The 20,740-nt window shown below is 34.7% G+C and overlaps 1 protein-coding gene across 1 annotated transcript in view; it reads right to left on the bottom strand.

The window, feature by feature from the left end:
- The window catches only part of DNAH12 (dynein axonemal heavy chain 12), a 57,739-nt gene that overhangs the window by 22,298 nt on the left and 14,701 nt on the right, over positions 1-20,740 (bottom strand). Inside the window, exons 18-46 of the mRNA XM_088532053.1 lie at positions 20,340-20,540; positions 20,035-20,229; positions 19,686-19,807; positions 19,223-19,505; positions 18,627-18,746; positions 18,175-18,331; positions 17,773-17,945; positions 16,768-16,920; positions 16,091-16,330; positions 14,932-15,177; positions 14,496-14,615; positions 13,867-13,976; positions 13,045-13,228; positions 12,201-12,341; positions 11,229-11,312; positions 10,945-11,133; positions 10,138-10,257; positions 9,204-9,392; positions 8,418-8,572; positions 8,111-8,249; positions 7,859-8,025; positions 7,181-7,436; positions 6,049-6,348; positions 5,567-5,745; positions 4,239-4,431; positions 3,986-4,147; positions 2,368-2,562; positions 1,447-1,580; positions 958-1,120 (exon numbers count right to left, since the gene is read on the bottom strand). Coding sequence (XP_088388179.1) covers positions 958-1,120; positions 1,447-1,580; positions 2,368-2,562; positions 3,986-4,147; positions 4,239-4,431; positions 5,567-5,745; positions 6,049-6,348; positions 7,181-7,436; positions 7,859-8,025; positions 8,111-8,249; positions 8,418-8,572; positions 9,204-9,392; positions 10,138-10,257; positions 10,945-11,133; positions 11,229-11,312; positions 12,201-12,341; positions 13,045-13,228; positions 13,867-13,976; positions 14,496-14,615; positions 14,932-15,177; positions 16,091-16,330; positions 16,768-16,920; positions 17,773-17,945; positions 18,175-18,331; positions 18,627-18,746; positions 19,223-19,505; positions 19,686-19,807; positions 20,035-20,229; positions 20,340-20,540 — 5,070 coding nt within the window. The remainder of the gene's footprint in view (positions 1-957; positions 1,121-1,446; positions 1,581-2,367; positions 2,563-3,985; positions 4,148-4,238; positions 4,432-5,566; positions 5,746-6,048; positions 6,349-7,180; positions 7,437-7,858; positions 8,026-8,110; positions 8,250-8,417; positions 8,573-9,203; positions 9,393-10,137; positions 10,258-10,944; positions 11,134-11,228; positions 11,313-12,200; positions 12,342-13,044; positions 13,229-13,866; positions 13,977-14,495; positions 14,616-14,931; positions 15,178-16,090; positions 16,331-16,767; positions 16,921-17,772; positions 17,946-18,174; positions 18,332-18,626; positions 18,747-19,222; positions 19,506-19,685; positions 19,808-20,034; positions 20,230-20,339; positions 20,541-20,740) is intronic.

Here is a 20,740-nt window from a genome sequence, read left to right on the forward strand (position 1 = left end):
TAACTGAATGGACCACATTTGTATTTACAGAAACAGACACATACCCCTTTATCGTAAGAATATAATTTTCCTTATGAAAATCTTGAACAAAAAGCCTATTTTGTCCAGAAATATAAATCAATTATTAATTTAAACTAGATCTGGAATTAGAAAACTCAGGCTGTTTCCCCTGACAGAAATTTGAATTCACTTCTTAGCCTCCTAAACCTACAGTTTTAAAGTACTGCTTTCAGTTTATCTCTCTAGGAAAAGATCTGTTTACACCCATCTTTTTGTATTTTCACAGAATCACAGAATGGTTAGGGTTGGAAGGGACCTCTAGAGATCATCTAGTCAAACCCCCTGCTCAAGCAGGAACACCTAGAGCACATGGCGCAGGGTGGCATCCAGGCAGGTTTTGAAGATCTCCAGAGAAGGAGACTCCACAGCCTCTCTGGGCAGCCTGTTCCAGGGCTCTGTCACTCTCAGTAAAGAAGTTCTTCCGCATATGGAGCTGGAACTTTCTGTGTTTCAACTTACACCCGTTACCCCTCATCCTGTCACCGGCCAACCACAGAGAAGAGCCTGGCCTCATCCTCCCTACAATCACCCCTCATATATTTGAACATGTTAATCAAATCTCATCTTAGCCTTCTTTTCTCCAGACTAAACAGGGCCAGTCTTTCCTCATATGACAAATGCTCCAGTCCCTTAGTCATCTTCATGGCTCTCCACTGGACCCTGTCTAGAAGCTCAACGTCCTTCTTGTACTGGGGAGCCCAGAACTGCACCCAATACGCCAGGTGCGGCCTCCCCAGAGCTGAGTAGAGGGGCACGATCCCTTCCCTCGATCTGCTGGCAATGCTCCTTCTGATGCAGGCCAGGATCCTGTTGGCCATCTTGGCCACAAGGGCACATTACTAACTCATGGTTAACATATCGTGAACCATTTTCAGTTCCACTTCTGCCTGAACTCACCTGGGATTCAGCAAAAGCTAGTTTATCCAGGCCATTCACATATCCCTGTTTTGCCTTCATTACAGTGTCACGTTTCTGAGTTAGAAGTTGCCGAAAGGCAGCAATAAGTTCAAGGTAAGAAGTAGGAGTAACGTAATTATGTCGGCCCAGACTTTCCAAGAACCTGTTACAAAAAAAGAGTACCTTTAAGATTTATTTTCTTCTTACTTTAATTGTTATTAGAATAGGTATGAAAATAAACTGTTTTACAAATAATAGTAGTGAAGTTTCCATAATTTATATATATTTTAAAGCAGGGAGATCTTATATCTTTAGTTAATAAATTGTACGACAGAAATAAGTATTAATAAAATTCCATCTCCTCTTTTATTGTTTCTCATCTCTAAAGCTTTTTTCTAAAGTTCACTTACCTCATTTTTACAGCTTCAAACATTTCAGTGCTTTGTATTTCTAAAAATTAATGGGTTGTTTTAGATGAAGCAAACCAACCTTACAGAGAGTGATAGAACTGAAGTATGGAAGTATTTGCAGATGGGCACAACCTCCTGACGCTCATTGGCTGTGAGCTGAAGCGTTTCCAAGAACTTATTAGCCACACGTTCAAGGGCATCTTCAGGCCATGGCTGCAGGAGAAACAGGGAGGAGGAATTTATAAAACGTAGCCAGAAGTCTTCATATTAAAAACAAAACAAAAACCAAAACAAAACAAATACAAACTTTATTATTCAGCATATCAGAATACCAGTATGGGACACTAATCACAGCTATATCTCAAATACAATGAAGTAATGTAAGGATTAGATCAGGCAGCATGATCACTAGCCACAGAATCTGTTCCAGTGACTCCATGCTAATGTAGTTAAGAGCTGCATAATGCCATATAATGGCTTATATCATCTGTCATTCACTGGCAGATAAATGATTAGATCAGCCCAAATCTATAGAGCTAACTGTATTTAAGTGAGGGTGACCATTTATTTTAAAACAATTAATTAAAACAAATTTCCATGTTTCATTCCACTAAAGAAGATTTATTTACAGTCTTCCTAGAGCACTTGCACTTGTCTAATCATTCCCATGATGCACAACAGGCCTTTACAATCCCACTGAAACAGATTGCTAATCTTTTAAGAGAAATACACGTTAGGTAATTAAGTGATAAATTACCCTAGACAAACTGAGACTACCAGCTACTTCAGATATTTTACATTTAAGCTTATTTAGTTAGAGAAGCCCTGAGATTACATACCAAAGAGTTTGCAAAATATTACCTAAACGGTTATGCTACTTCAAATTTTGAAAAGGAGTATGTCTATACAGTAAATGAAAGGAAGATTTAACAGAGACAAATATTGAGGCAATTAAAATGAACTTATTGGTTAATGAAACAGTGTAAGTATTTTTACATACCTGGAACCAATCAATAGTACAGCAGTTGATAAGAGATGGAAACTGCCTCAGACGATTGCGGAAAGCATCCCCAATTGGGCTGAACGCTACTACAACATGCAGATTTTCTTTGCAGCGGTTCACAAAAAAAGCAAACAAGGCCAAGGGACTGAGTTCTTCATGCTTATTGCCAGCCTGAGCTACTGCACGAACACCCTTGGGAATAAAAGCTGTTATATAATCTCTCATTAAGCACTTCTGAAGTGCTTTAACAGTCCTGCTTATAATAGCATGGAGTAGAATCACCAGCAAGTGGAATCTTTTATTGATAAAAGAGAGAAGTAGAATAAACTAAAAAGTAAAAAACAAAATAAGTAGCAAACAGCAGTTTAGATTAATACTATGATACTTATCTACAACCTTAACAACTCAACCTAGAAATGATCAACTGCTGCTTTGAACAACTAAGAATATATCAGGAAAAGCACTAAAACTATATCCAAAAAAAAAAAAGATTCCCTTAACAAGTGTTTAAGACTCACTCTGAAAGACAAAATCGAAAACTATCTTACTCAGGAAACAAAAAGTCAAAACATTTGGCAACCTGGCTTAATTACAATCAATCATCAATCACTCATAGAAGAGCTTTAAGAGTTATAGAATAGATAAGGCAAATTACTACTCTCATCAAAGGAAAGTTACTACAATAACAGCATAAAACTATATTTTATGTGCCACATCCATTCCCTAACCTATTTTTCAAGATGTTAACTTATTAACAATTATTTTAGCTTGAAAATTATACTACTTTTATTTGCTTTTTCCTAACTGGGAAGATTAAAGTTTGAAACATCGAACAAACATCAAACATCCTTTCATTCATTTACAAAAAGTCTCTCAGAAAAAGAAACCACCTCAGGGTTTGAAACTATTGATTACTTCATAAAAATATTATCCTTGGCTAACTAACAGTCCACTTTAAACACTTCAGCTTGGCTGCTAATCCCTAAAACTCAAATCATTCTTCCATCAGGGCATATCTACTTTACATAATCCAGCAAATAACATAAATGAAAAAACTAGATTACTAGCAATGGAAATGAGATTTGATGAGTTTTGATGATGCAGATTCAAATAAGTATTAAGCAACTTTGTTCTAGTTGACATATTATATAGTTACCAAATTTTAGCATAGACGAGTTAAATACATTCAAAAAATGTAAAATCGGAAAAGACAAGTGTTTGCCACTTTGAAATAATATGCATGAGTCCGTGTAAAAAAAAATATAAAAAGAAATGACACAAATACACCGTGGCTTTATTTCTGATCCTGATATTCATAATCAATCAAAAACCCCTATGTGCACAACATAATGTGTTTGTGAATAGGGTGAGGCCAAAATTAAAGCTTGCAGTAGGAATAAGCTACTTGGGTTAACTAATAACTGGCTGATTTATCTAAGCTACAGGAAAAAGTCACAAAATTAATACTTTCAATTAAAGCATACTTTTCACTGACCTGGCAAAACACTTGAAAAGGAAGCAGACAGACATTTCAGAGAATTTAGGAGAATTATTATTCAAGATAATTAAGAGAATTATTATTATTAATGAGAATTGTTATTATTTAAGAAAATACCTCTATAATTTCTTGCTTTTCATCTGCTGCAAAAAGATTGGGTACTTCTCCAGTGTTGAGTACACTGTCAACATCTTCCAAAAAGCCCTCATCTTTAATTTGTGTGTCTGTGATTATAAACACAGTTTTCAAGCCTTTCACACCCGCATTCCTCAGAAGAGTCTAAAAATACAAGAGAGTTCAAAGTATTTTATACTCCAAAACATCATTCCTCAGAACTAAGCCAGAACACAAACAAGTTATTAATACTCACTTTCAGGTCTTCTCTCCACTCATTCATACCATAGCTTTTAGAAATCTCTGGTTGAAAAACACACATTTTTGCCATGAATGCTGCCAGACGAGTCAACGATTGACGTCCGCTTCCTCCCATTCCAACCAATAAAGCGTTACCCCCTGACTGCTTCAGAATACGGCATATACGAGACAAATGTTCCAACACATACCTAAATTTGAAACATGCTGATTATCAGGATTACAAAAATATACACCCATGTGTGCATCTGTTAGCCAGTGAAACAAGTATAGAAGTAGCATTTCCAAAACAAATTTCTCAAAGGGCTGTATGTGTGCAGGGGGTAGTAGGCACACTGCCACAAAATTAAGTGATTCTTTCATAACTCTTTTATAACAAATATTTCTATGCAGAACAGGGATTAGAATTATATCTTTGGAGAGCAGTTATCTACACATCACTGACAACCCTATCTATTGCAAAAAAACACAAGTATACTTATCTTGGGGTCATAGATAAAAGTGGCTTCAAAAATAAGCTGTCATTTGAAAGATGATTTGTTTGCATTGCTTAGGAAAATAAGAACGTCAAATCAGGATCTAACTCGTGGGTTTGGTCTCTAAGGTTACAGTTAGAAATGCTCTCCTGGCTGCTGCTCAGTTCGGAAAGTGGGATATTGCTTCCACCCTCAGCCAGTGGTCCTTGATCAGAGGCTGCTACCTCTTCGTACTCTCAGCATAGCTGCATATGCAAGCACTCACAAGCCCGGTTTTCAAAAAGATATAGATTAAAATAACCTGGTATTAGATGTGTGTAGATTTACTACAATCACAAGACGTGCACCTATATCCGCAAATATGAAGAGCCAGTAACCTCCAGCAGGAGGGAGGAGGAAGGTATTGTGACTTGCTAATCTTCAGCTGTAGCCATGCCTAATCAAAAGTTAAGGGCTCAATAACAGCCTGCAGTCTCTAGAATTTCACAGGATAAACTGCAGCAGCATGCCATGACACATGGCAGACAGGCTGGGACTAGGTTACACCTCTCATGCTATGCCTCAAATTCTCAATTTTGGTGAAAGCTGCAGGAAAAATTGATATCCATCATCACTGTTAACAATGGTGTAGCAGAAGTCAGATTAGGAGCAATGATTTTACCAAAAACATTTAAAGGTTCCCTTGGGAGAAAAACATCACAGTAATAGCTAGCTGAAAGTAGCAGCAGAAGCATAAGGGAAAAAAAAAAAAAAAAAAAAGAGACATACAAAAACCCCTACCCTGAAAAACTAGATATACTGATTAGTGATACTACAGCGTATAATTCTTATTAATACAGATCAAATGTACCTGAAAACTACAAGGTTCATTCTTGTTTTGTGCATTTGATTATATTCATCCAAACACTGCTCCACAACATCACCAAGCTGTTGAATGCTTGGAATTTCAATATAAAGTCTCTCATCTCCCTCAAGCTCTGGAATCAGGTAGTCACCAAACACCAGACTTCTCATATTTTCTTCCGTTACCTATGGTAAATATTTAATAAATTATGAAGTCTAGTTTAATTAATACACTTCTCAATTGTAAATTTATAAAAAGTGAAATATAGATAAATATTCAAAACATTAGAAATATCAAGAAATTTCCTAATACGCATTTTTTCTGGCCAAACTGAAAGCATGCTGCAGTATATTTTGTATTGTGTAAAAAACAAAGGAACACATAATCATGCATGGAAGAATAATTTCATCCATTCCTGCTCTACCACATATATACATTTTGTATACACATACACACATGCATTAGTTTGCAAGAGGTAAATGACATACAGGTGTACTTCCTTGTCTCAGATGAGCAAAAACAGAATCAAAGGCTTCTTTGAAATGTTCTTTCACAATATCCTTCATTAATCTGAACAACCAGGCTCTATCATCATCAGCCACCAGGCGGTCATAGAAGACGCGGAACACCTCATGCACAAACAGACGCATCATGACATGTTTGCTTTCAACTGACTCCTTCTTAACAAGCAAGCAGCCCTGGATAACACGTGAAAAGTCTCGCAGATTGAATGTGTAGTGAGATTTGGCTGGTGTGGGCAAAAGATTTCCGATGGCTTTCTTATATACCTTAAAACCATGATGAGGAAAAAAAGGAACAAATTAGCAGAATAACTGTATTATCATCACACGCTTTCAAATATATCTTTCAAAATGGTATTTTTCCAAAAAAAAAATTCACTCAAAAAAAAAATCCTAATAATATCTACAAGATCTTTGAGTTCTTCAAATAAACATCTCACGGAGTCCTGAAACATATACATATTACTGATCTAAAATCACAAATGGGAAAATCTTAATGCATTTAAGAAAATCTGCAGCAGGATGAGGAATATCACTCAGATCTCTTCGCTTCTTTTAATTACACGATATCCTCCTTCAAGTGAAAACCTGAATCTGAAGGCAATAAAATGCTAAAGGATTAGTCAGATAAAGAAAGGTGTCTTTTGACCATTTGACCTGGAATGCCCGTAATTAGCCTCTTCACTGGGAAGAGGAAAGTAGAGAGGAATGTTTCTTGATCATTAGACTCACAAAACATAAATTTTGGGAGGGTTGTAACTGGTATATTCCTCTTGCCTTTGCATTAGACTGCCCTTCTCTGAGGTATATCAAACCCCAAGGAAATTCCAGTCTCATCCAGTTCACATATATGCTACAATCTACTACATGCTTGTATGGGTACTACAGTGCCCGCATTAACAAAGACAATCTTCCCAGAATAAGATGACTATAACAGTAAAATTAAGATAATTTTATCAAAATCAGATGAAACTATATGTTAAATGTAATAACGGAATAAAATATCTTAAACCTCTACTTCTCCAAATAAATTAATTTTGAGCCCGTGCAATTTTACTAAACAGCTTTATGTAAACTTCAATTAAAGTGTTTGCCTCACCTCCAAAGTGGCAGCAACAATTTGATTTCCAACTGTGAAGAATTCTGGAGCAAATTCATTAGTCCGCAGGTAGAAAGCTACGATGGTAGAGAAGATGCGGACCATTGTCTCATCACTAAAAGAATTAATTGTGCAAATGTTGAAGTGTCGCAGAAATCGAGGTGTGACAGGATTCCGCCCACCACCTGGAGGTCCCATAGCGGCTAGCAACTGCACATCGACCAGGGTTATTTTCGATGTGTCCTTTAAATCATACCTTCAAAATAAATTACAGAGTGATGTTCAGATCATATCTGTGGTAGATACATCGGTGGTAGAATATTATGTGTATATATAACATATGCACAATTATATATAAATTTGATATATATTTACAAAAAAAAAAAAAAGAAGTCTTATAACCATGCCACAGTTAATCTCAACACCTCACACTAGCCTGAAGAACAGATTATTTGTTTATACTTAGTATATAAGAAATTATATAAGAAATACTTATTTTTAATTTTTTACAAATAAATTATTTTAATTATTTACAAAACACTGTCTTAAAGTTTATTTACAAAACTTTTGTCTTAAAGACAAAGCACTTTTTGAAGTAAAATTCTAGTGAATAAGCAATCATAACAGCAAATGCAACGGCAAACTACTGTAAGTTTCTGTTGTATTTTGAATACTTACCAAATTCCATGGTCAAAAAACTGTCTTAAAAGTTCTATAGGAGGCTGAGCGCCGTACTTCTCCAAAGCAGGCATATTCATGTCATCTACAAAAACAATGCACTTTTTTCCCATTGGAGGGCCATATACTCCCTTGCGCCTCTTGTCCAGCCTGGCCATAATAATGTTCTACAATGCAGACAGGAACATTCATAACATGGACTAAATAGCACTGTGTTATCTTTATTAAATACAAATTGGCTATTTTACTAACCTGAGTCTGACTGGCACTAGTTCGTGCTGAAAAATTAATGAAGAAGGGGAAGTAGAGCTCCTTTTCCAAGTTGTTCATTAACTTGTCTTTAACATATACAGATTTCCCAGTGCCTGTTGGTCCCACAAAAAGTAGTGGTCTTCAAGTAAAAAAAAAAAAAAAAAAACAAACAAACAAACAAAAAAAACCGTAAATCTTACATAGTGGGAAAAAACTTAAATCTTACATAGTGGGAAAAAACCTAAAAAGTATAAACTGATTGCAACTATAAATTAATGCTTCTGTGCATTCAATTAAAATAACTTACTTTCCATAGGTAATGAATAAGTCCATCAAATAAGTATATCTCACTGTATCCATTGTTGGGACTATGATATCTTGAATCTTCACATTTTTGGTATTACTAAAATTAATACTTTTAATAAAATCATTCCAATGAACCCAGCGTCCTCTGCCTTTTAGCTAGGAAGAAATACAGATGTAAAGTACTGGGGAAGGAATGGCATTACCACTACACATTTGAAAGATTTTCTTAAGTATTTCACTTCTGAAAGATGAAATTAATTAATATAAATGAATATCAAGTGTTTCATACAATCACATAATCAATTTGCTTCATTGAAGTAATCATGTGAAGTGCATATCTAAGCTAAAGCTCCTTTTCTTTTGTGCTTCAGTATTTTTTTAAAACATATACCTAACTATATACATACACATCTAAGTATACACCTAACTTTAAAAGTACAACTCTGAATTTTTATGGATACTATAAACAAAGCAACATTATAAAAAGTTGTTGATGGACTCAACATCCTGTTTTGCCTCCAGAAAGCAGCTATCTTTCCCTCTATATGAAATATACATATGATCAGTAATGTGGCAACATTATAAATGTTGCTAATATGTACATCTTGAAACTTTCTAAAAAAAAAAATCAGTACATTAACAAAAAATACTAATAAATGCAAATGTTATTGTGAGATTTAATCCTGCACCAACATTGAATAACATCTAACAGTCTTTGCCAAGTTAAATACCCTTCTAGCCACATTTTCCTTCCATCTGTTTCCTTCCAGAAGCAAGCAATCCATACCTCGTACACATAGTCATAGACCAAGCCTTTCTCCTCAAAGGGACACTCCCATTTTCCCACACTCTTCGGTACAGGATTTATAGTAGATTTCCCTGACAAAGTTTCCCTCAAGAAAGTATCAAACCGGATTCTGCTGTCACCATCACAAGTTCCACCAATGGACCATACCGTAGAAAAAGCGAAGCAAGCCTGCAAAAGCAAGATGACAAGCAACTGTCTGAAAAGTTGTTACATAATAAGAACATTGTACAGTTTGATAAACAAACATAAATCTGAAAAATACTGCTAAACAGATAGATATTAAAAGTTACCCTTCAAGAAAGCTGGCATAAGAACTTACAAATTTAATTAAAGCTACAACAAATAAAAAACTTTTTCATGGACTTGCAACAAAAAAATAAAGGCTAACAACCACATCGTTATATCACACGTCAAAGAGAAAATTAATTCATGTGGTCTCACAGATTTTCTAATTGCAAACCAAGATCTAGGATTACTTTTTAATTCAGTTTTAAATAGAGATTTTTTTTTTCTTTAGTTTTTCCTAAGAACAGAGAGCTTTGACACAAGGTCAAAGAAAATGTTCATCTATTCTATACTGAAAAAATTTTGCTCAAACTAGTCAATTGCTATTACATGAACACTTACTTTCCTTAACAGAAACCAGATACTTTCTTAATGCTTGCTAAACTAAAATGCACATGTAAGAAAAGCAATAACTATCCAAGTTAATTAGAAAGACAATAAAACAAGTAATAAATAGTTTTGTCACATCTAAACAACTCCAAAACCTGCAGGAGGAGGAGATAAGGTGCAAAATTGTATCTTATTAAGGTTGTTTCCGAGTAATGTAACTAGTTTTGAAGACATGCACAAAGACAAATATTCATGTTGCTACAGGTTAGCAAAAACTAACAAACGGAAGAGCCACAACCATAATCCATGTGCGGATGTTCTTGTTGGTGGGATCTTCTTGCACAGTTGCACAAATCAACATTTCAAAAAGCCGTGTAAGAGATACTACAACATTACTGTTGCTTGTAGGTACCAATTCCTAAGAAATACAAAAGGGTGGTTATTATATTTTATGTATTAAATGTAAATCTTCATTTATCTTTTGGAGTTATAAGTACTAAAACAATTAGATGGTATATTAAGTCTAAACAAATATTTGAAGGCAAAGTTAACACTGATTTTTAGTCAAAAGACAATTTGCAATCTTTTATCCTTGAAACCATCTCATAATGTATAGTTCATTAACCAAGTACATGGTTCAAATATGACAACTTTAATTATACATATTTTTAAATAAGAATCAACTGTACCGCTAAATGAGCAATATTTTAAACACTATCATACAGAGTATGCAAGCACTATAGATGCGTTTCCTGAAGCTTGAAGAAATACTTCCCCATTAATCTGACATCTTTAGAAGAAAAAAGTAAATATGATGGCAACAACAACAAAAAAAATATCTTGGGAAGATTTTTCATTTGAATATTTACTTAATTTGATGAGAAAAAGCAGAAAATTACAATAGGATTATATGTCCTACCTAACGCTCTTCGTCTAACTTACTAAACTGAACACAACAGCTGCTCTATCAATACAACAGGGGGCTGTTGCACATGCATTGTAGCTGTTGTTGCTGTAAGAAAACAGTCCCTCCCTACCTATGTGTAATAGGTACAGAAACAGAAATACATCTACACAGCTAAAGTAGCAAAAAGAGCTAAATTACCTTGCACTGTTTCTGAAGGACTCTTAATGCTGGTGGTATTAGCCAGTTAAAGAGTTCCTGCAGAAGATCTTGATATTCCTTTAGGTTAAGAGGTTCAGGCAGTTTACTCAACCAAGAGGTAACAAGTGGTGTCCAGCCCAGCTGTGATGGTTCCAAATAAATCATACCACAACGACTGACTGTAGCAGGCTAAGGAAGAATTGTAAATTCACTTTTATCATATGCTTAATATACTCTACTTTGGATTGTATTTTGATTAAATATTTTGATTAAAAAAAACTTACTGAAGCCTGGGAAAGATCCATTGTTTCAAAAATAAGACTCATCTGAGGAGACATCTGGATGATTTCCCCACTCATCAAACAAAGCTTTAAGTTAGAAAAGTCACAAACAAAGTAATAAGAATAAAAAACACTTTCAGTTTGCCTTCCTGTAATTTAATAGTTCTATAGAAAAATCAGCAAAGCCAAATATAACCAAAAGCAAGGGCAACCACATAAGATGCGAATTATTTGCAGCAACCATTTTCTTAAAGCATAGTTGAACTCTTCATTTAAATCATAATACTCATCACTAATCTATCAACAGGGTTATTACAGGTATCTATCCATCTTAAATATAGTGTGATAAAAAAAAAGACAGCAAATCTTTACCTGTGCAAAGGAGAAGGAATATCTGCTGCTATTTTTGCTAATAGTGTAGCATTCTAGTAGGAGACCTACCCTTCCTGCATATTATGATAATAGTCCAGTGTAAGTATAGACAAATATGTATGGACACATTATCATCCACAAGTTGAACTCAAGATGCTGTCTCTAATTTTTTCATTCACTTGGAGATTTCTCAGCCCCATTTTCAAAAACGTTTCCTTTTGTCCTAAGTTGGGAATGCAAAACTTACTCAGGTTAAGAGAAAAGCTTTTAAAGGCTGGGCTTTATGCTGAATAAAATTTTAAGTTATTTGAATTTTTTTTTAAATGAACATACAGTACAACACTAAGGAAACACTATAGATAAACTATCTTACACCAACGAGTTGATTCTCCAAATATGACTCAAGTAAAAAACAAAACAAAACAAAAACCACGCAAATAACTAACATAAATACCTCACAAAAACACAACTCGTTTCCAAACACTTGCACTGTTCTTTTCAAATGGCAGGGTGTCTGTATTGTTTGCATTTGTGCTTTTTATATATAGAATATTTTCAAGTTATCACAGCATTTTATTAGGAATTTAAATCTACCAACTATACCTTTTTGTTGTCATCCAGAACTGTGTTCATGCTTTCTATCCACAGGGTATCAATGGGGCCATCAAAGATAACCCATTTGCGTTCAGGAGTCTCGGATAAAGCAAATTCTCTGAAAGTATTAGCAATTATACCATCTGTCCACTAGAGGGGGAGAACATAGGAATGAAAAGCAAAAAACACACAGTATAGGTATTCCAATTCAAACTGTGAGTAATCCCATTGATAAGGAATGCTGTAGATTGTTTTAATTAATGAAAAGGACAAATAAAAAAAAAGAAAAAAGAGGAAAACATTTGCTTCCTTTTTAGTCTTCTCTTACTAAGGCGAGCAGAACATAGCTTTGCAGTTTCACAGGGGTTATACAATATCTCAAACTTCAAAACAAAGCACCTTTCTCTTTAAAAAAAATGCTGTAGCAAACACCATGTACACAATTAATTTCACAGAAACTTCAAGTGCTTTTTTAATACAAGCTGCTTTAAACTCAGCCAACTAAGTGTTAGTTAAAACAACACTTAAAGTTGCGTTCTCATCTGTCTGTATTTAAAATATCAAAACTATGAATTCAACAGCTCAGTATCCAGAAAAATGGAGGTCTGACACATAGCAGATAATGGAAAAGAAAAAAATAAACAAAACAAAACAGCAGATCTGTGCAAAGAAGTAGGAAAAGCAATTAAACAAGAAACCCTTAAACAACACTTCAGCTCTAAGTTAACCTGAACATACTTATAGACACTGCACTCAAACAAACTCAGCAAACTCAGCAAAAGCCATTGTGGGTGAGAGGAAGAAACAAATAAAGATGGCTAATTATGATACACTTTTTAAAAATAAACATTACCTCATGAGATACCATATCAAACTGACCAAATAGTTGACCCATGGTGACTGATTTTGGATTCACTGTTCTAAAAATTACTTTCTCTTCTTCACCATAGCCACGTTCTTTCATAAGAGACAATGTATCTGCCAACACATGGAGAACTTTGGTCTTCCCAGAAAAAGATTCCCCTACAAGCATAAAGCTGTTTAATGGGGAGAGACAGGGACAGAGAGAGAGAGAGAGAGAGCGAGCGCTGTTTATTATTTATTTTTAATCTAGGAAGAGATAAAAGTTCTGAAAGAAGATGAATACTAAGAATATTTCCTATGCAAAAAAGAAAAAAATATATAATAAAAAAATCACAAAAGGTCACAATACCAAATAATTTTTAGTCACCTAGCAATGTGAGGCAACTGTAACAATGTCACACTAGAAGCACTAATTGATGAGCTGAGTATTAACAAAAACCTAATGCAGTATTGTACATATTTTCAACAGACAGCTGCAGCTCAAAGAAAAGCTAGGAATAAAATGGCAGAAATCTGGTAACTAATATTGTAACACAGACAAAGACCTCACCATACTGAGAAGCAAACACAAAGTTGTTATTAGGCAGCTTCTGAAATCCAAGAGTACTAAAATTTCACAGACATACTCACAAGATTCTTTTCATGTTTATATACAGCTTTGGTGACTGTTCCAATACAAATTAAAAGGCTTTCTTAGCATTTCTTTTGGCGCTCTTAAGGTTTTATACCTTTATCCTTAAAGAGGCACTATCTATGGTATAAGCCAAAATGATAACAAAGACTACTTGTGAAATAGTAACTTGAATCTTACCCATGTCTAACAATCATCATTTCATATGTCTGTATCATTTTTTCTAAAAAAACTTTTACAGGTTGGACATTATGTCGAATACAACATTCATTGGCACATTCCAGAAAATCCTAAAATCAAAATAAATCATAATCTTGTAATTTGTTACAGGCTTTTAAATATCTGTCTTCATAGTTACAAATTATAAGATGTATATCCAGACTAAGTATTTCTTATTACATTTTATTTGTTTATAATAAAATTAACAATTTTTCCTGTTTTCCTCAATCCTTCTACTACATAGGAGTAGGAGGAGGCTTTGCTTTAATTGTTGTAATAAAAGAAAACATAAGCCCGAGCATTAATCTCATTTAAGCATGTTCAACAGCTAGGACATACAGGCAGGTCAGTCTCTGCTCTCTGGGATTCCTTCCACCCCTCTGGATGGAACAGACCTCGGCTATGCATTAGGGAGCTTGTGCTCACAATAAAATCAAGGATTCTCCTTGGTACAAAGCTCAATTGCAAACATACTGCATTTTTCCTTATTTTGCAATTATACAAAAGTAACAAATATTAATTACACTCAGTTGAAAAAAAAATAGCAAAAAACAATGATTATGGCTGAGAAAAATGACACGTATACTTACATTGTAGTCTGCATCAGGAAGCTTGACTCCAGGAAACAAATCACTAGTTATACCCATGAAGAGAGGTATATCATATGACAAAAATTTGGGCTCATTCACATCCTTAATAGATCTAAGAAGCTAAAGAACGCAAATATACATTTTATAGTTCTTATCAAAACCAAAGACTAAACTGTTCTGCAATTAAAACGATCTAATATGTAATACAGACAAAAATATGATGCCTTTGATTGGCACTTAAGACAAACTGTGTCATTATTAGCACATCACCTGAAATTACAGGTGATGTAATCTCACTTCATTACTTTTCATAAATGAGGAAACCAAGAAAAACAGATCAGTAATGTGCTAATGAACATTTAGTGGCACTACCTTCAGAATTTGGATTTTCATTCATCAGTGAAATTCCTTAAAAATTATTCTCTCAGGAACTCACCAGGATATCTTCATCTTCCTTTGGAAATTTCAATTTTAGATTCCCAGCAGCAATCAGTACAGCTTTAACAGCTCGCATACCATAATCATAGTGAAACTGTGAAGAGAGCTGTTCTGAACAAAGTCTGTATGTCATCACTATTTTCACTGATAATGGTTTTGCATTCAGAAATCCATATGAATAGAGAGAAATTTCTGCTATCAGAGCATAGTTAGGAACCATCATGGCTACGGTTCGGAAAAGAACCTGAAATGCATACCCAAAGAAATATTTTCAGATCATTAAATGAAAAATTAATAGTTATCAGAACTATTTGGATCAATATTCATCCCATCATAACATTTTAACTTGAATACACTAACAGCTTTGCAAATAAAGTACTGCTTATTATGGTCATATAAATGGTGAATCCTCTTCAACAGGCGCACTGGAAACAGTGGCCTTCAGAACACGAGAAGCCAACGAAATAAAAGTATTATATATGTTTCTAAATACAGCTCATACGTTACCAGGATGCTAACAAAAGTTTAAGATCACGAAAATCCAGTGCAGATAAGTCCAGGATATGCCCTTGTTTGACACACTCTGCCAGCTATTACCCCTCACCACTATCTCAAGAGCACAGTTTACCCCTTATATATTTCATTTGAGAGCCAGATACCTCCAACACAGCAGGAAGAATGAAGAGTGGGGGCCTGCACAGCAGGCAAGAGAATGCCCTTCTTTCCCTGCGGTAATCTGCAGCTGGTACAGCCCTGACTGCACACTAACTCTGCTTTAAGTTTTAAGTGTTTGTATTATAGCTCCCACTGAGGCTCTGGCACACTTCTGTCCAAGGTTGAGCAGATGTATTTGAACACTCCTAGAAGTTTGGTTTGCTGACACCAGGTCTCTCCAAAGAAATAGTTAACAAAGTCAAAAATGAACATGTGAAATTATTTTTACTTATTTAAGAACAAAGTATTTAGGAAAAAAAGAGGAAGGAGGCTTAGTATGTGCAAATCTCACGAGCAGTATATGCTTACATTCTAGGTGGCACAGTTTGAGTTAATACCAGCAATATATGTGGTCTTCAATCCCCTGGGGAATCCACTCTTAAGTAGACATTCTATTATTTAGCAGACACGTATTCTATTATTAGAGCAGACAATTATTTTACCTTCAGATTATCTGGAAGTTCAGAACGTCCTGCGTAACCTGGGTTCATAGTAATAGCTACAAAACAGTTGGGGTTGAGTTTCAGTTCAGTCCCTTCAAAAACAAACACTTCGAGCTTCATCTGTATGGCTCTCTGGATACAAAGGATCTGTTGTGCCACAACAGACAATACTTCTAGCTCAATGCGATTAAATTCATCAAAGCAAGCCCATGCACCTGATGAGGCCAAACCCTTGAAAAACTACAAACAAACAAAGTAAATCAGTGGTCATATTTATAAAAGAAACTTAGAGGATACAAAAGAGATCAAGAGTATCATATTTCAAAGTTTAATAACACAACTTGGATGATTTCCAAACACATTTACAGCAAAGGTGAGTGATACACTGAAGGCAAAAAAAACCCTCCTTTGTTGATTCTAAAGGAAGCTAAAACAGAAGATCCCGATTCTGCAAACTAGTTACTTTGCATATATTTGTTAGCAACTGAGTCAGATTTCCTGAAGCATACAGCATTAGACTCATGTGGAAGACACTGAATATTGTGTCTTTGGATTGAAATTCAGTGGTAGCAGTTCACAGGTGATGCTCACTTATCTAAGCATCTCTGCAAAGTAAAGAATCAATGGTTTACATTCTTAAAAATGGAGCACAAAGCACAACATATATTTCTATTTACCTTCCCCATTGCCAGGTAATCAAGGCCATCTGAGCAGTTGAAGACAACACACTGCACAGCAAGAGCTTTAGCCAAATCTTTTGTGGTCTCTGTTTTCCCGGTCCCTGCTGGACCCTCTGGGGCTCCACCAAGATTTAGATAGAAAGCTCCAATCTAAGCAACAGAAATAGTTCACAGAAATTATTTCAACTTAACTCATATGCAATAGCCCTTGATCTAAAATGTTAAATTAAACTAGACAAAATTACTGTACAACGAAACTAGTCCAATTTAAAAATATCCTTTACTTTCCCTAGAAAGGCAGATAAGAGTATTCAGCTTTCCTTGAAGGACAGCTTAGTTTTATTCATTATCATTATGACTGTGATTAGTTACTTAAACTTTATTCAATCAAATTTTTCAGTTCTTGCCTACATATAACTTTCAAACTAAAAGTGACCCAGTTGCCCGGCTGCCTCTCTTTTCTGCCTTTTTCCCTTAATATACTTTTTCCTCTTTTCTTAGTCTTTGCCACATGTCTTCCTGTCTTCCTTCCATTCATTTTCCACTGACCACTTACTCTATAGTCACTCCTATGAAGTCTGAAAAAATCTGACAGAAAAAAATAAAGTTGTAGGTTCAGTTTGGATGTAATAAATAGGATATAGAAAAAACATCACAAGTTGATCCTATTTCATCTTATTCAGCAAAAAGAGAATATAAGAGAAGGAATTTGCACTCTCAAAATTTAGACAGGGATAAACTTGCTAGGATATTTTTTCCATTTATCGTTTTGCTTAAAACCAAACAAGCAGACACTCATTCACAACAGAACAATCTACTAATCTTATTATAAGTCTGTTTCACTTAAGCTATTTATATACAAACTAGAATCTTTGAAAACTGTGTATTTTAACAGAAACTGTTCATTTAGCAAATGCAAGCCCTGAAAGTATGGCTATAATCACCAGCTTAAGACATATTACAGCAAAATTATTTAGTAGCATTCATTGTAGAGGATCATACCAAGGTGCGGTAACACCTGTCTGTAAGAGGCGTGATGACAAGGCGGGGCGAGTTTCCAAGGTATTCATAGGCATATTTCACGTTGCAGTTGATGATGCGGACACGAACATTCTCAAATTCCCAGTAATATCGTAGCTGTGCAAGCCACTGAAAGTCTGTTTCACTCTGCACACCTGAAAAACATAGCATTAGTAGCAACAATAGAAATTTTATATAACTACATTTTCTATTAAGGTTACATTCACAACAACTGAAATAATCAATGCTTTGAGCACTTAATGCTCGCATCTAAATATTGTTATGTTTTAGGCAGCAAAATCAGGTAGTACAATATGTTTTCATCAACTCAGGATTAAGGTTTTGAGAAGCACATGAAAAAAACATATTTTTAAAGATACATACCACTTTCAATCATTTCCATGACAACATCCCTGGCATGAACATCAATAGTAACCAAGGCACCCAGTGTAGTCCTTGTTTGCTTTGACAGCTTTCCCCTTACCAGCTCTACGATATCATTAAGTTGAAGCTGAAGTGTATCATAATAATCCTTTAAACCCTGAGAAAAAAAAGAAATGATTAAAATTAATTCCTTTCACATCATCTCATCTCTCATACACAGTTATATATTTATGTTGAAAAGCTACAGCAATTTTTTAACCTCTGCTTTTTCTAAACAAGCGTATTCAAGTAACAGAATCATGCAAAGATGCAAACCCCTATACCAAAATACATGAACATCAAACTCATAATGATATTTTATTAAACCTTATTGTAATTGAGGAAAAATATAAATGATTTGGTTAAACAAATGAGAAATTAATAAAAAAAAAGGATAATGCATAATATAGTACCTCTTGTCCACTGCAAAGAGCTTCGTGTACCTCACTTGTCCAAAACATTTGAGACACACACAATACTACCTGCCCAGGCCACTCCAGAACCCAACTTTTTCTCTCAGCTTCTGGATATGCCTGGAAGAGTCAAATGCAGAGCCAGTGTATATGTACCATAATATAATAAAAAAATGTTATGCAATTCTATCAACCTTTGACAATGAAAAATCAAAAAGCAATTTTAGTTGTGTTCTCCCTAGTCCTCCTCCCAAATTTGTTTGTTATTTGATAAATACTTTGAAGTTTAAAGACATTATCTTTACATGTTATGAAAATAGTCACAACTTCCTAACTCTACACAAATACTATTTTTCCGCATGACAGTTTTCTTTAAGGAGTAAGCAACATATTGCAAGTTTTTTTTTTTTTAAATCTCTGATTTTTAATTAAATAAAAGAGACTGAGCAATTGATTTAATTCAAATTCTCGTGTTCAAGGAGAATTTTAGAAAGCCAGGACTTAAAGAATAAACTATTTCCCTTCATGTAAACTATTAAACTATCCTATAGAACTATATTAGCCTGTAAACTATAAGAAAATACTAAAATCCATACCAGTCTTGATTTTGAAATAACGTCATGTACGCTCTTCAGCATAATATCTTCTACTTGAATTAACCACTTCTCTACCGCACCTCGAGCTTCAGATGTAGAAATCCTTGAAATCAGTTCTACATGCTCGCCTTCAGAACTGTACATTGCCTTTATATCCAGATTGGGAAGAAAATGCAGCTTAGCAATGCCTTCAAAACACTTTTTCAAGTGAGGCTGAACTCTGAGAGGGTCTTTAGTCTCTGACAGGATCTCCAGCATTTCATCATTAGATAAGAAAAAGAAGCTAGAAAAAGATTTGGATGGAAGAGAAAAAAAATAGAGAGAGAGAGGAGGGAAAAAAAAAAAAACACTACTGAATTATCAGGCTGCTTTAAGAGCTGACCTGTGCATTGCACAACCAAATAAGCAACAGAATCTCTTTTTTTTTTTTTTTTTTTTTTGAAATAGCCAAAACACATCATACCGGGGAAAAAAGAGACGCTTTTTCTCAAGATAAGCATTTAGTCCTTTCATGATTTTGTCAAGAAGCTCATTACAGTTCTGAAGCTTCTCCAATAGTCCTGTCAAAGAGGTAGCAGTAAGAACCTGTAACAACAAATACATGCAAAATATAAGTTAGGAATTGTTTGTACAGCAAGGTCACTCAAGGTCACTTAAGGGTCACTCAAATAGTTAATGTACAACATCTTCTGTTCTTAGAAGCCCTAGGAAAACCAATGTGACAGCCCACTGTATATATTCTGAACACAAAAGCATTGATTAAATGGAGAAAAACTTGTTTTCAAAAAAAAAAACAAACACATTTTCCTCACCTTTGGGTCTTTGGCACAATACTTCATTATATCCTTCCAGTATCTATCTACAGTCAGAAAGAGACGTCCCTCTTCTGGCATTTGTTGCATAATATCCTCAGAAGAAAAAATGGGTTCCAAATAAAGCCATTGAGATTGAACTTTCAGCCATTCATCAATAATCTCCTGAATTTGAATTAGGCGACTTTCCCACTCCTTAACAAAGATTTAAAGAAAGTTGTCTGAGTAATTCCAAAATTACCAAAAATGGTAAAAAAGTTTTTCTCATGAAAAACTTTGGAGATCAGATGCTTTTCTTATCATACCTTGATTTCTTTCTCAAACGGTTTAATGAAAGGTGATCCCCTCATTGTCTGAGTTTTCACAATCTGATCATCAAGAATAGCTTGGATGTCATCCACTGCAGACAGAATATGGACCCCAGTGTCACGATAGACACTTGTATTAAAGGAGATTGAAGCCCACGTTTCCATCATAGCATACATTGCTTTCTCTAAAGAAAATTCCTATAGTGGAAAAACAATATTTTAGCTTTTGTATTAACTTTGTCCAGGCAATTAATATTTAAGCTTATCCATATGAATAATACATTTTAATCTAAAAGCAAAAACTAACTTATTTTCCTTAGTATTTCATTTTCTAATGCACAGAGAAAAATACATCCAGGAAGTAACGATGCCACATGAGATATGATTATTTACACAGT

This window comes from Tinamus guttatus, unplaced genomic scaffold (genome assembly GCF_059628265.1).
Source record: "Tinamus guttatus ecotype Peru unplaced genomic scaffold, ASM5962826v1 Tinamus_guttatus_pri_ptg000451l, whole genome shotgun sequence".
In the NCBI taxonomy this organism is placed as follows: domain Eukaryota; kingdom Metazoa; phylum Chordata; class Aves; order Tinamiformes; family Tinamidae; genus Tinamus; species Tinamus guttatus.